Genomic DNA, 14,550 nt, shown 5'->3' on the forward strand with positions numbered 1-14,550 from the left:
TGGGTGCTGCCTGCCTTCTGCCCACTCATTTGTTCCTTTCTTGAAAAAAACCCAACGCCAAACCAGCAGTGGGTGGGTTGTTGGGCATAAGGACAGGGTGGGTTCCTCATCTTAGTTGCTTAGTTGCTCCATCGCTGTCGTAACTGCCCACTGGCTCCCACTCAGTACTCCAGTGTCTGCCAGTTGGGCTTTTATCAGAACGTCTATGAACAAGTGAACATTCCAAAGAGACGTGGAGGGATGGGTGCTGGAGGAGTTGGGTGTGTTGCTGCTGGGAGATGGCAGGACACTACATCTGTCACCTTGCTTTCAGTCTCTCCCGCCCACTCACACCTGGCCAGGCTGGGGCACCTGAAGACAGAACAGGCCTACCCTCCGTGAGCTGTGAGTCTTGGCCCCAGGTGCTGTTTTAAAATCCTAGGTTGGAGCTTCCCTGGCAGCACAGTGCTTAAGAATCCACCTGCCAATGCAGGGGACACGGGTTCGAGCCCTGGTCCAGGAAGCCCGTGCGCCACAACTACTGAGCCTGAGCTCCAGAGCCCGCGAGCCACAACTCCTGAAGCCCGCGCACCTAGAGCCCGTGCTGTGCAACAAGAGAAGCCACCGCAGTGAGAAGCCCGCGCACTGCAACAAAGAGTAGCCCCCACTCGCCACAACTAGAGAAAGCCCGCACGCGGCAACGAAAACCCAATGCAGCCAAAAATAAATAAATTAAAAGAAAACCAAAGCCATAGGTTGTATTAATTGTTCAGGTATGGTGACAGGAGACGACACATCAGGAGCCCACTGCCACTGAAAACATAGTTTGTTGCTTGCAGTTCCCAAGAGATGGAGGGATGCCATGCCATGCAGGGCCACCTGGGGAGGCACCAGGGACAGTCAGGAGTCAGAGGGAGTGAGGACAAGTGCTTTTACTGGGGGAAGGCATGGGTGAGGCAGGATAAGCAGGCTAAGCAGGTTCAGGATTTTTTGGTTTAGGCTAGTTTGAACGATTTCAGCAGGTTTGGGGGCCCTGGGGGCTGTCCTAGTGGTCTGGCCAGGGGGAGATTAGGGCAGGGGAACAGTGGCCCAGAGTGAAAGAGCCCCTGAAGGAGGTGGTGGGGATGCGGGCTCTAGATTGGCTAGTTGGCAATGAAAGATGTAATCCTTTGCTCTATCAAGGAATTGGCGAGTCCTGGGAGGGGCAGTCCCTCCAGGGTCAGCAAGGGCCCAGATGGCAACGCATCAAAACCTGTGGTTAATACAGGTGCACACAGCGCCAGCATGAAAGGGAAAAGTGCTCCCATGTGGGAGGAGTAACAGATGAAATGCTCGGGGCAGTCTGGGGAGAAGCAGCTGCCTGCTTTGATGGCTTTGGTTTGGTGTTTGAAGGGGTGAGTCCAGAGAGGGGAGGACGTCTCAATGGGAGCAGAGGGCTGAGCCACCAAAAATATGACGTGTGGTAGTTAGGGGTGAGGCTGGCTGCAGGCAGAGAGTCTGCCTGGACAGAGGCCCAGTATGGGAAGGCGTCTGCGGGGCTTAGCAGGAAACAGTTGGGACACTCGAGTAAGGCCAAAGCAGGTCTTGAATGCCAAGCTGAGGCATTTGGATTTTATTCTGTATGAGCTGCCAGGGCTGTTTTGCCCTTAGGAATTTTCCTAATGAATTCATAGACTCATACAGAATGACTCCGCTTGGCTGTGTATCATAATCACAGAACTTAATTAACAAATTAGGATGCTGATGTAAATTTATTCTGGATGAAAAATAGAAATCCACCGTGGCAGGGCTTGAAAATGCAGTGCCTCCCAGGCTTGCAGGTAATGTTGGTGAGTGGAGAGGGCTCTGGGGATCGTGGGGGGGCAGCCATGCCCCCAGTGGAGGGGTTGACGGCCTCAGACCTCCAGGGAATCCCATCAGGGGAATGGGGTCCGGTGTTGCCAGATCCTCTTTGTTTTCAAGAAAGGCTGGAAATGCAGATCCTTGTTATGAAATCACTTGGTCGCTTGGCAATGCATTAGCTAAACCCCGTCCTCCCTATCAGCACAGGGAGAGGCACTGAGAGGCCAGCTGCGTGGACACTTGGTGGCCTCTTTCTGCTCTCCTGTCACCCCAATTGAATTGTGAGACTCAGAGAGGAAATGGGGTGATTTCAAGGTGTTCCTCCATTGGGGAACTGAGGCACGGCAGGTCAGGGGTCAGAACTGGCATCCAAAGACCTTCCGTGAGGTCAGAGTGAGCCACTCTGTGGTGCTTCATTGGTATTTCCTCATTGCCAAAACTCATTAATTCTTTCATTCATTCAGTGAATATTGAGCGCCTGCTGAGTGGCGGCCAAGACCAACACTACACACACAAAATCAGAAAACGTGATGGGATACTGTCTCAAAGTATATTCTCGTTGTAATTATTTTTCAGCAAAACAAAACCTAAAAGGCACTGTGATCAGTCCCTTATTTTGCTGTTGCCATGTGGGTGATGCTTCCTGCAATGATGCTCTGGCACCAAAGGAGGAAATACTGGTGACCAACAGGGTGGGATGAGGGGGTGATGGGAAGGAGGGATGCACGAGGCTCTCCCTGCCCACGCCACCTGGGCTGCTTCCGTCCGTGTCCTGGACTGTGAGCTTCAGGCTATGAGCTCCGTGGCCGGGCCTGAGCCTTCCTGACCTTGGGGGATGCCTGGCACCTCGGGTGATGCTGGCACCGAGCAGGCCTGCAGATGTCCCCCAGGGGAGTGAATCGCATGTGGCGATAGCTGGTTTCGGTGGAGAATAGTTTAGCCACAACGACCATAGGAAAAGTTCCAGTAGAAACACAGCATTTCAAAATGCAAGTTAAGAGAGTGGGCACAAATGGAGTTTGTAGAATGACCCGACATTATGGTGACACCATTATTGGATCTGTGACTGTTTTATTGGTTTCATGATGATCCAGAAAAAGCTGAGAGGTTTTCCTACGGACTGTCAGGCTCCTTTGGCACTGTGCCCTGTTGTGGTTGGGATGGATGGAGGGCATGGGCAAAGCCAGGATGGGGTCATGTTCCTCAGACAACTATCTGTGGGGTGGTTAGATGGCGTCTGGGGAAGCTATGCTCGTAGAAAAGGAGCCCGCGCTCACAGTGTGCCTGTGTGTGCTTGTTGTTAGGACTGTCCTCACTGCCTACCACCCACATGAGGTGGCCAGGTTGTGAATTCTAGATGCCTTGTGAACTAAAAAGATCATGGTACCCTCCTTTTAATTACAAATAGGAAGAACATTAAAGCATGCAATTATGACCCAGAAAGTATGAAACAAAATTTTTAAAAATTTGCTGTTTCCCGTCTCTCGTTGAGTGATTGATGGGTATCCTCGTTTCATTGGCGTCTGAAGCACAGGTTCGCCCTGCCTGTTGGATAACCTAGCACGATGTGCACCTGTGTGCGTACGTCTGCACGTGTGTGCACGTGTGTGTGTGAAATGTTTCAGAAATTGACATTAAGATCGGAGCTGTTCACAGAAGGGAGGCTGCCAAGCCCAGGATTGTAGAGCATCAGCCTGCTTGGGGCAGGGGGGTGACCTAGACAGGCCGGGCTTATGCTTTCTGCAGCCGTGGGATTCTGTAAAGATTAACCCACGGGTGATGCCTGGGGACGATCCCACCCCACTTTACAAGCTGCTCTGAGGAGGACCTCTGTTCACCCCTACACAGCTGCATCAGAGTGAAAGGCAGTGCTGTCCACAGGGCACGGGGTTTAAGGAAGGATGTGGAGAACACCTTTTGTCCGAGGAACTGCAGGGCAGGATTTAGGTGGGCTGAAAATAATGACCCACCTGTGAATCTGACAGAAGCACCGGGGTTGGCGTGGCCTCCTTGTTGAGACTGTCCTTTTGAAATATGTTCTAGGGTATCACTCCTGTCCTATTAATTATGTCAGGAACTTAGTAAAGCTGAATAATTAATGATCGCAGGGCACTAGGAATTATAAAATGCCACGTAAATGTTAAGGAGTAAAAATTACTCTGTGTATTAAATAGATACACTGCTTTAAAAATATTCCATGGTGGGAAGGTTAATTTCCAGAGCAGCTGAAAAGCTTTTTGTTGGGCTATCTTCAGAAACTTTTGCCATCTTAAGTACATTTTAGGAGACTGAGGCATTCTGTATCTGAAGTATTTGAGAGACAAATGGCTGTTTGGGATGATGTTGCCTATTGGATTTTGGTAAAGTTGTGTCTGCTTGGTTCTCTCTAGCCAGAGGCCGTTTGGGCCCAAAGCCAAGGAAGAGGTCAAGATTATTGAGCACCAAACACAGACCCTGCGGCTGATGCCTCACCTGGCCACGGCCTTGGCCCTGACCTTCGCCAACAGGTGAGATGCCTCTGGGGGTTTGCCCTCTTGAGGTGAGTCTGCGGCTCTGGCATTAATAGGAGGCAGAAGAGAGAGGCAGGCAGGGGCTTCACATCTTTTCTTTTGTAAAAAAATTTTTACTTTTAAAAAATTTACTTTTAACTGTGAACACGAAAGAGTCTGTGGTTAAAATCCAGTGCTCAGGTTAAACTTGACATCTGAATCTTGGTAGTCCATATATCCTGATGATGGGGTCCACGAAGAATTTGGGAAGACCCGAACTGACGCTTCTCCAGAGTTTCTAAAAGAAACAGACTCAAACAGTTAAAATTTCTCTACCTCTGAAAACGGTTCTAATTTATACTAATATTTTCAAAAATAGGTCAAGATGTGTACATATGGTGGCGGGCTATTGAATAAAAGCGCAGTAATAATACTGTAAATTCACACAGAACTTCACATTTTACAGCTGGCTCTTCTTATCTTTGTCTCATAAGCCTAGACATTGCCTGGGCAGTTGTGGGTCATTACCACATGGTAAAGATCAGAACTTAGGAGATTTGCCTAAGATCACAGGGTCCAGGAGTGGGTGGACTGGGAATGTAACTCCAGACTTTGGACCCTTATCTGTGTTCTTTCCTCCCTGTGCAGTCCTGCTTCTTGTGGGAACTACGAGAATTAATTTCTGAATAATTTAGAACTGGCGTGTGTGTGAAACTGACCACGCCAATGGGTAAGCTGGTGCCAGGGTTTATGAAAAGAAGGTGATTGGAGAGATTCTGCCTATAGTGTGCTGCTGGCTTATGGGGCTGCTCGGTTGCTTCTGGCCTGGCTGGGAGGAGCTTGGGTGGGCGCCCCTCTACCCTTATGCACTCAACACTGGGATACCGGGGTGTGTGAACAGTGAATCCTGCAGACTGAGCTTCGGTAGCAGCACTAAGATTGAGCCAAGCCACCTGGAAGAAAATGTAAATCACTCACATCTAACATCTTCCTTAAAATATTCTTGAATGTCTTTTGAGGTTGAATTTGCATATTGTAAAATGCACAGATTTGATTGCTCAGTGAGTTTTGACAAGCATATACACTGGTGTGATGAACACTTAAACCGAATATAAAACATTTCCATCACTCCACAAGGTTCCCTCGTGCCCCTCTGCAAGTTGCCCCACTCACCACCACAGCAGGGACAACCACCTTTCTGATTTCTATCCCAATAGCTTTTTCTGCCTGTTCTTGACCTTCATATAAATGGAATCATACAGTATGTCTTTGTGGGTGTGTCCAGCTTATTTCGTTCAGTGGAATGTCTTGATGTTCCTCAATGTTGTTGAGAGTTTAATTTTTATTGCTGAGTAGTAACATTCAATGAATAAACCACATTTTTTTTCATCCATTTCTATCACTGATGAAGATTCAGGTTGTTTCCAGGCTTTTAGCTACTATGAATAAGCCACAGTGAATATTCTAACACAAGTTTTTCATTTTTCTTAGGGTAAATGCTTAGAGAGGACTTGCAGGATGTTGGGTATGTGTATGTCTAACTTCATAAGAAACTACCTGTTTCTCTGAGAGGTAGGACCATTTTATGCTCTCTTGGGCAATATATGGGAGTTCCAATTGCCCTGCATCCTTGCCAGCCATTGTTATGATCAGGTTTTGTCTTGCTTTGTTTTAATTTTAGTTTATTTTGGTCTTTCTAATAGTTGGATTTTATCACCCTAATAACTAATGACGTTGAGTATCTTTCATGTGCTTATTTGCCATCTGTATATTTTCCTCACCCATTTTTTAAAAGTTATTTTTATTTATTTATTTATTGGCTGCGTTGGGTCTTTGTTGCTGTGCGTGGGCTTTCTCTAGTTTCAGCGAGCAGGGGCTACTCTTCGTTGCGGTGCACGGGCTTCTCATTGTGGTGGCTTCTCTTGTTGTGGAGCACAGGCCCTAGGTGCACGGGCTTCAGTATTTGTGGTGTGCAGCCTCAGTAGTTGTGGCTCGCAGGCTCTAGAGCACAGGCTCAGTAGTTGTGGCACACGGGCTCAGTAGTTGTGGCTCACGGGCTCTAGAGCACAGGCTCAGTAGTTGTGGCGCACAGGCTTAGTTGCTGTGCAGCATGTGGGATCTTCCCGGACCAGGGCTCAAACCCGTGTCCCCTGTACTGGCAGGCGGATTCTTAACCACTGCACCACCAGGGAAGTCCCACACCCATTTTTAAATTGGGGTGTTTATTTTCTTATTGTTGAGTGTCAGAGTTCTTTTTGTATTCTGGATAGATTCTTTGGCATCATATATGTGATTTGCAAATATTTTCTCCCAGTCTGTCACTTTGGCTTTTATTCTCTTAAAAGTGTCTTGATCAGAGCAATAGTTTTAAATTTTGATTTGATTTGCTAGCTTTAAATTTTGATTTGCCTTGAAATTGGGTAATGTGAGTTCTTTTTCAGAATTGTTTTGACTCTTCTCATTCCTTTTTGCCTGCACTTATACGTGTTAGAATCATCTTGTAAATATCTATAGGAAAGATGGCTGGCATTTTGCTTGGGATTGTGTTGAACCTATACATCAAATTGGGGAGAACTGACTTCTTAACGTTGAGACTGCCAGTTCCTGAACACCGTGTGTCTTTCCATTTTTAAAGGTCTTCTTAGATTTCTAGCTCCAGTGTTTTGTAATTTTCAGCACACAGATTCTGCACATATTTTGTTGTACTTATACGTAAGCATTTTACTTTTCTTTGGTGAAATTGTTTATTTCTAGTATATGGGAATAGTGTTTACTTTAGTATGTTGATCTCCAATCTTGTTTGTAGATTTTAATACATATAGGATTCTTCAAATTACCTATTTCTTCTTGAATGGATTTTTATTTACTTCATCTAATTTGTCAAACTTCTGGCAATAGTGTTGGTTGTGGTATTCCTTTATCATCCTTTTAACGTCTGTGGAATCAGTAGTGATTTCATCTCTTTCATTTGTGATATTTTGTTTTCTCTCTCCGTCATCAGTTTGTATAGGTTTATCAATTACATTGCTTTTTCAAAAAAACAGATGTGATACAACTGATTTTCTCTACCGTTTTTCTGCTTTTAATGTTCTTGATATCTCCTCCAATGTTTGTTATTTCTTCCCTTCTACTTGCTTTGCTTTAATTTCTTCTCACTCTCTCTCTCTTAAGGTGAGAGGTTAGGTTACTGCTTTGAGACCTTTCTTCTTGCCTAATCATTTAGTACTAAAATTTCCCTCTAAGCATTACTCTAGCTTCATCCCTGTGCTTTCGATACACTGTATTTTCATTCAGTACAAAATAGTTGAGTTTTCCTTGAGACTTCTGCTTTGACTGCTTTGGTTATTTAGAAGTACTGTCACGGTCCAAGAGCATATTATGAAGGATTCCGTTCTTTCAAATTTAAGGCCCAGAACACACACACACACACACACACGCACGCGCGCACACACACACATCTAACACATTCCACGGTGCGAAGAACATATATTCTGTTATAGTTGGGACGATAGTTCTCTAAATGCCAATTAGGTTAAGTTGGTTGGTTGTGCTCTGCAGACTATATACATCCTTTCTGATTTTCTGCCTACTTGTTCCATCAACGGCTGAGAGAAAGGGGTTGGCATTTGCAGCTATAATGATAAATTTATCCATTTCTTCTTTCAGCTTTATTAGTTTTTGTCTCAAGGATTTTGACGTTTTTTAGATGCATATACATGTAAGGATTATTATATTTTCTTGGACAGTGATCCCTTTATCGTTATGTAATTTTTCTCTTAATTCCTGAAAATATTCCTTGTCCTGAAGTCTATTTTGTCATATTAATATAGCTACTCCAGGTTCCTTTTCTTTAGTGTTTTCATGGTACATCTTTTTCATATGTTCATTTTTAACCTGGCTATATTTTTAAAGTGGGTTTCTTTGTAAAACAGAGGATAGTTAGGTCTTGGTTTTTTTATCCAACTTGAAAATCTGTGTTTAGACCAATTGTGTTTAAAGTGATTGTTGATACGTTTGGATTAAAATCCACGTTGATAGCTGATTTTTATTTTTTCCATCTGTTTTTTTGTTTCTTTTCCCTTTTTTTCTGCCTGCTCTTAGATTAAATGAATATTGTTTATTGTTCCATGTTATCTCTTTGATTGACATTATTTATACTGCTTTTGGAAATATTTTCCTTGTTGACCCGGCGTTTACAGTGTACATCTTTACTGAATTAGAGCCTGTGTTGAACTATTATACTGCTTGCCCTGTCGTGTATGGACCTAAAACAGCATATTCCAAATTCCTCCCTTCCATCCCTTTTTCTGCTATTGTTGTCACATAATTTACTTTTAAATATGCTGCAAACACACAATATATTGCTACTGTTTTTCTTTTACATAGTTATATTTTAGAGCAATTAAAAATAAGTAAAATTGAATTTTATTTTACCTTTATTCAATTGCTAACACTGTTAATTTACTTGTATAGATCCAAATTTGTAATTGATACCATATTTGTTCTGCCCGAAGAACTTCTAACATTTCTTGTAGAATAGGTCTGCTAGCAGCGAATTCTCCCGATTGCTTTTTTTTTTTTTTTTTGAGAAAGTCTTTATTTCTCCTTTATTGAAAAAAGACATTACCAATATGTACAGAGTTCTGGGTTGATAGTTTATTTTTCTTTGAGATCTCACGCTATAGGCTTCTTGATTCCTTGATTCTCATGAGAAAACAGCCATCATTTTTCTGGCTGTTTCCCTATATTCCTCATATATCCCCACTTTAACTGCTTTTGAGATTTTCTCTTTTTCTTTGATGTTCAGAGTTTGATTATGTTGGCCTAGGTGTGGTTTTGTGGTTTTGTGTGTCTGTGCTGTTTGGAGTTTGTGGAGCCTCTGGGATCTGTGGGTTGAAGTTTTTCATCAAATTTGGAAATATTTTGGCCATTATTTCTTTAAATATTTTTTCTGCCCCATTCTTTCTTTCCTTCCTATACAGATGTTAACCTGCTTCATACTGTCCTACATGTCATTAAAGTTATGTTCTTTGTTTTCTTTATACTTCAATTTGGATAATGTCCATGGATCTGTCTTCAAGTTCTCTGTTTCTTTCGTACACAATGTCCAGTCTACTAAAAAGGGCTGGTTCCTCCCTGGAATTCAGCTCATCAAGGCTCCCTGCAGCATTTGTTCTTTGGGAAAATACAATTTTTATTTTATCCACTTTCCTTCTTACTGTTATTAAGGGAACAAAAGTCTCTGGTGTCCTTTTATATCTTAACCCTGTGACACTTCTTTTTTTTTTTTTTTTTTTTCCTTGCGTTATGCGGGCCTCTCCCTGTTGTGGCCTTTCCCATTTGCGGAGCACAGGCTCCGGACGCGCGGGCTCAGTGGCCATGGCTCACGGGCCCAGCCGCTCCGCGGCATGTGGGATCTTCCCGAAACGGGGCACGAACCCGCGTCTTCTGCATCGGCAGGCGGACTCTCAAGCACTGCGCCACCAGGGAAGCCCCCCTGTGACACTTCTTTTAACCTCAACGATTCCATCTGAAGTTGTCACTAACTCTCTACAAAGTGTCCCTCACCCCATTATACCCCTTTTGTCGTCACCCTCCCAGCCTTGCTTCAACTAAGCCAGATATTTCTTGACACAGGCTGGTTTCCAGTGGTTCTCTGATGTGCTTTTTAAAAACTACAGACTCTGTGCACCCACTCCCATGGTTCGAATTCACCTGGTCTAGGGAGCATCCCAAGGAATCCAGAGTGTGTGTACTTAAGCTCTTTGGTGATTCTTATGAGCAGCCAGAGCTGAGAACCACAGGAACTTTTTAGGGAGTTTCCTAGCGTGACCTGGAAATAAATTTTGCTAACAGTTAAGAAGCAGCAGTACTAAATTATCATGAACATGTATACTGGATCAAGATAATCTGACAGTGAAACCTAAGAATGTTTTGCATGCATGCCAAAGGCAAAGAAAATTCTTCTTTGGATCTTTTGCCCTGTAGAACTTGTGACTATTATGAAGAGGCAACAGGCTGTCTATACATTCACTTCTTAATCCACTATTTACAAATCCATGACACGAGAAGTTACTAGACCACATAACAAAGAGGCACTGCGTGTTCCTCATTTATAGTTTATATAGGTATAAAATACATATTTGTATATATGTATATATGTTTATAGATATATACACTTATGTACACCCATCTTTATATGTAACAAAAGTGTTATATGTATCAACATGTTTTTTTCCTTCAGCTCCATTGTTATTTTTTAGACTGATGTAAGCGTCATATACCTGGATTTTCTAAGAACTGTGTTGTCACTATTAATAAAAATTAAAGCTTCTCTTGATTTTAGGGAGATACTCCTCAAAGGCAGAGAAGTAGAGATCACCGTTCCAGGTTTAGGTTTCAAGGGAGAAAGGAGAGGTAATAAATGGAAATTGACTAGTAAAAAAATAAAAAATCACGGAGCCCTTACCATGTGCCACGCATGGGTGAGACAGTGTTGAACAGGACACGTCAGACATATGCCCTCACCAAGCTGTCAGTCTAATTGCCCCCGGGACCTTCCTGATTTCCTTGACCTTCACCTCCCTGGGCCTTCTGTGGTCTCTGGCCTAGTTCAGTGTCCCCCTCGTGGCTCTGTTTTCTTCCCCTGTGCCTCCTCGGTGGCAGCAGGGGGTTGACCCACCGAAAATCTGGTTAAAGGAATCCCCAGGACGAAGTGCCTCAGCTGTGGGGGGACGAGAGGTTGTCTGTGTTTTGAAACAATGCCGGGAGAAGTTGGTGTTTCTGTGACAAAATCGAGCTCTCCTATTTCTCATCTACCATATGCCTGTTGCCTCCCCTCCAACTGGTGAAGAAATAGTTAGATGAAGGTTGTTACATGACAAATGCTAAGTACCTCTCCCCCCCCACACACCCCACTTTTAAAAAACTAAGGTTATCAAACCTTGGTTATAGGTCCCATCTCTCAATTCCCGTGGACCTAATTCTGCCAGTCAACTGGCTTCAGTTTCAGGGTCTGGGTGACTTTAGTTTTGATGGAGTAGATGTTTGTTCAATGCATTGGGTCCCGCTCAAGTGCAGGGAAACACTCGTGAGCATCCAGACCTTCAGGTGTATGTGGCTGGAGTGGGAAAAACAGGCCACTAGCCATGTCAGTGGCCCTGTCTCTCTTCCCATCTAATGTGACAAAAGCACAGATAGTCAGAGCTTCACGTCACAGTAACAAACAGGTCACGGAAGTGAAATGGGACAGCTTCTTCCAGGGCACATCACATATATTCCTGTCTTCAGCAACCTTACGGGGCACCTTGCTAGTAGGGCTGCCACGTAAAATACAGCCTCCCAGTTAACTCTTGAGTTTCAGGTAGCCAACGCACACCTTTGTAGTCTAAGTATGTTCCCATGACTGCAACAGGGAGTGTGCCCTTAAGCTAAAAATTATGCATTGTTTATCTGAAATTCAAATTTTACTGGGCGTGCTCTGTTTCTGTTTGTTGAGTCTGGCACTCCTGCTGGAGTTGGACGTGGTCCCTGCCACATGGAGCTTGTGCTGCCTTGTCTAGGGTTTGACAATAGTGGGTCAGCAAGTGGACCTGGTTCCTGATCCCCTCCCGTACCCATCGCCTTCACAAGCCTGGAGACTGGGGGAGGGGGGGAAGGACCTGCTTGGCCCCTAGTGAGCCCCCTTCCCCCTACCCAACCCCCTCCCCCGCCCCACTCATGTTCTAGCCTTGACAAGGAGGGGACAGAACCGGCTGGCCTTTGGTGCCTGTTTGCTCTGGAAGAGGTGGGACCCATCTCCCCACTGCCTGCCAAGCTGCCGGGCAGAGCCAGCTCAGTGGGGAGGGGACTGTCTCAGCGGGGGCATCTGTGCCAGGTGACGGATGGCCACCTGAGGAGCCTGCCAGGGCTCTCCACCTGCTCTCTCTCTCCAGAACTGCAGAGCTTTGCCCTCGTCCCCTCATCACACCACCTGTGTGTCAGGTCCCTCTCTGGGCCCTGAGGACTTGGCAGCCAACAGCAAGGTCACAGCCCTGCCTGGGTGGCCACGTGGCCAGGGAGGATTCCTGTTTTCCCTTTGGCTGTGGGTGCCCATCCTTGGGTCACTTATTAACCTCCGTGGGGCTGCTTCCCACCGCTGAGGCTCCGGTGTCCTGCGTGCATCCTGGTCCAGTGCCTTGCCTGTGGGCCCTGGCGTCTGGGTCTTACTGGACCTGCAAGCTGATGCCCTCTGTGTTCTCACTCACAGACTGTGACCGTAATTAATGACTGTGGTGGGAATACATGTTCGATAACTGTTAGCTGCTGTTGTGCCATCACCCCCAAGACGCCTCAAACTTCCCACCCCCATCCCGTCAGTTACCGCATTCTGGTGATTTTTCCTCCCTACACTAAAAGCACTCAAAGCTCACCTTTCCTGGCATCTCGCCTGGACCCTCCCCAGCTCCCTCTCTTGCCTCCCTGCCCCGTATATCCAGCCTGGCCCTCGTCAAATCTGTTCTCCGCAAGCACAAGGTCCAAGATGAGATCTGAATTCTCACCTGCCTGCTGGGACCCTCCTGCGGCTTCTGTATTGGATGAAACTCACTCGCTCATGTGGCCTCGGGGCACCTTCCCCTGCCTGGCCCCTGCTGCCCGCAGCCACTCGTCGTGCCTTCTGTTCTCCACCCTGTGCTCAGCCCCACCCCTGCTTCGGCCTTTCTTATAGGCAGCCTCCGCACCGCGCCCTGTCACTCACGCCTCACATCCTTGCCTCCCGTCACCTGGTAGCTCATTGTCATCCTTTGAGACACAGCTCAGCTTGTCATCTCCTCCAAGTCACCTTCTTCCCTGAGCTCCTCCTGGAATCAGGAGCCCTCTGTAAGCTTCTTGGAGCAGCATCCCGGGCTCCTTTTTTCATTTCACCATTACTCTTGGTTTGTGGTTATGAATTCTTCCAGCATAGAAATCGTGGATTCTTAATTTGGCATCTCCACGTCCTAAGGGTGCCTGGCTCTCTGCATGAGGTACTTCGACTCAACTGAATGAAATCACCTTGTGTGATTACATCACTCTTGGTGGAGCCCAGGGCTGGCTGGCCAGGGCGGTTGGTCACTGAAATCTCCCCTTGGAATCATCTAGTGGGATTTGCTACAAAAATGAACTTCCTAGCTTAGAAAGTGACAGCAACTTAAAAATAAATCAATATCTGTGGTGTGCCAGCCCAAAGGAGTATTTTGGGTTTGCCTCTGCTGTTATTTATTCCAGCCCAAATGGGCAGTTCAGTAGTCCAAGCTGTGTTCCAGGCCAGGAGGGGCCACAGCACCATCGTGCTGCTGTCTTTATATTGGATCCAGTCCTACTGTTTTTGCCCAACACCTGCAAGGATAAAATTAAGACAATAGCTAATACATATTCAGTTGCATACCACGTACCAGGCACTGTCCTAAGGTTTTTACGTGGAGTAACTCATTTAATGCCTCATGACAACTCAACAAATTTCTCTCTCTCTTTTTTTTTAATAACATCTTTATTGGAGTATAATTGCTTTACGATGGTGTGATGTCTCCATAGCAACTACCTAAAGCGATGCCTGTCACAAAGTAACATCTCGCTGATATTTGTTGAATAAATGAATGGGTGGAATGTTACTTCATAGTTTCAGAAATTCACCAAAGTCCTGTCCTTATCAAAAAATGGGGTTCAGCATAGTTAAGCCCCTTAGAGTTCCTTCACCAAATGAAGACTGTCTGTAACTATATATCATATACTACATATAGTATTTGATAGTATTTATAGTACTGTTTATGATACTCCCGAACTGTGTTTTTAATATAGTCCTGAACTCTTATTGCCAAAATGTCTTGTTTGCTCTTTTTATGTAGTACAGATTTTTGTAAATTGAATCCTGCCCTCTTGCTGACTTAACTGTTTTAGAGATACTCCATCTGCATTTCTAATGAGTCTTGCCTCGATGGTGGGTTCCGATTCTTCAAAGGGACATAACCTATAAGGAAATATTTCACGTTTCTAGAAGCATTCACTTAAATAAACAGGTTTGGAAACGGAGAATGCTTTTGCCACAGTATCCCTATTTTCTAACTTATCTTCTGCGCCCCTCCGAGTTTCTTGTATCAGACTTTCTTAAGACATGTGCCTCTTGGGCTCTTACACACCCTGAGCACAGAAGGGTTTCTCAGAGCTCCTTGGCAAGCAGACGTGAGAGCATGATAGTGGATAAGCGCCACTAGGGGAACCGCTC

At 45.3% G+C, this 14,550-nt stretch overlaps 1 protein-coding gene across 1 annotated transcript in view; it reads left to right on the forward strand.

The window, feature by feature from the left end:
• ACOXL (acyl-CoA oxidase like) overlaps nucleotides 1-14,550 on the forward strand; it is a 395,915-nt gene that overhangs the window by 188,750 nt on the left and 192,615 nt on the right. The window contains 1 exon segment of the mRNA XM_007470234.1: nucleotides 4,212-4,328. Coding sequence (XP_007470296.1) covers nucleotides 4,212-4,328 — 117 coding nt within the window.

The sequence above is a fragment of the Lipotes vexillifer genome, unplaced genomic scaffold (genome assembly GCF_000442215.2).
Source record: "Lipotes vexillifer unplaced genomic scaffold, Lipotes_vexillifer_v1.1 scaffold1139, whole genome shotgun sequence".
NCBI lineage: Eukaryota > Metazoa > Chordata > Mammalia > Artiodactyla > Lipotidae > Lipotes > Lipotes vexillifer.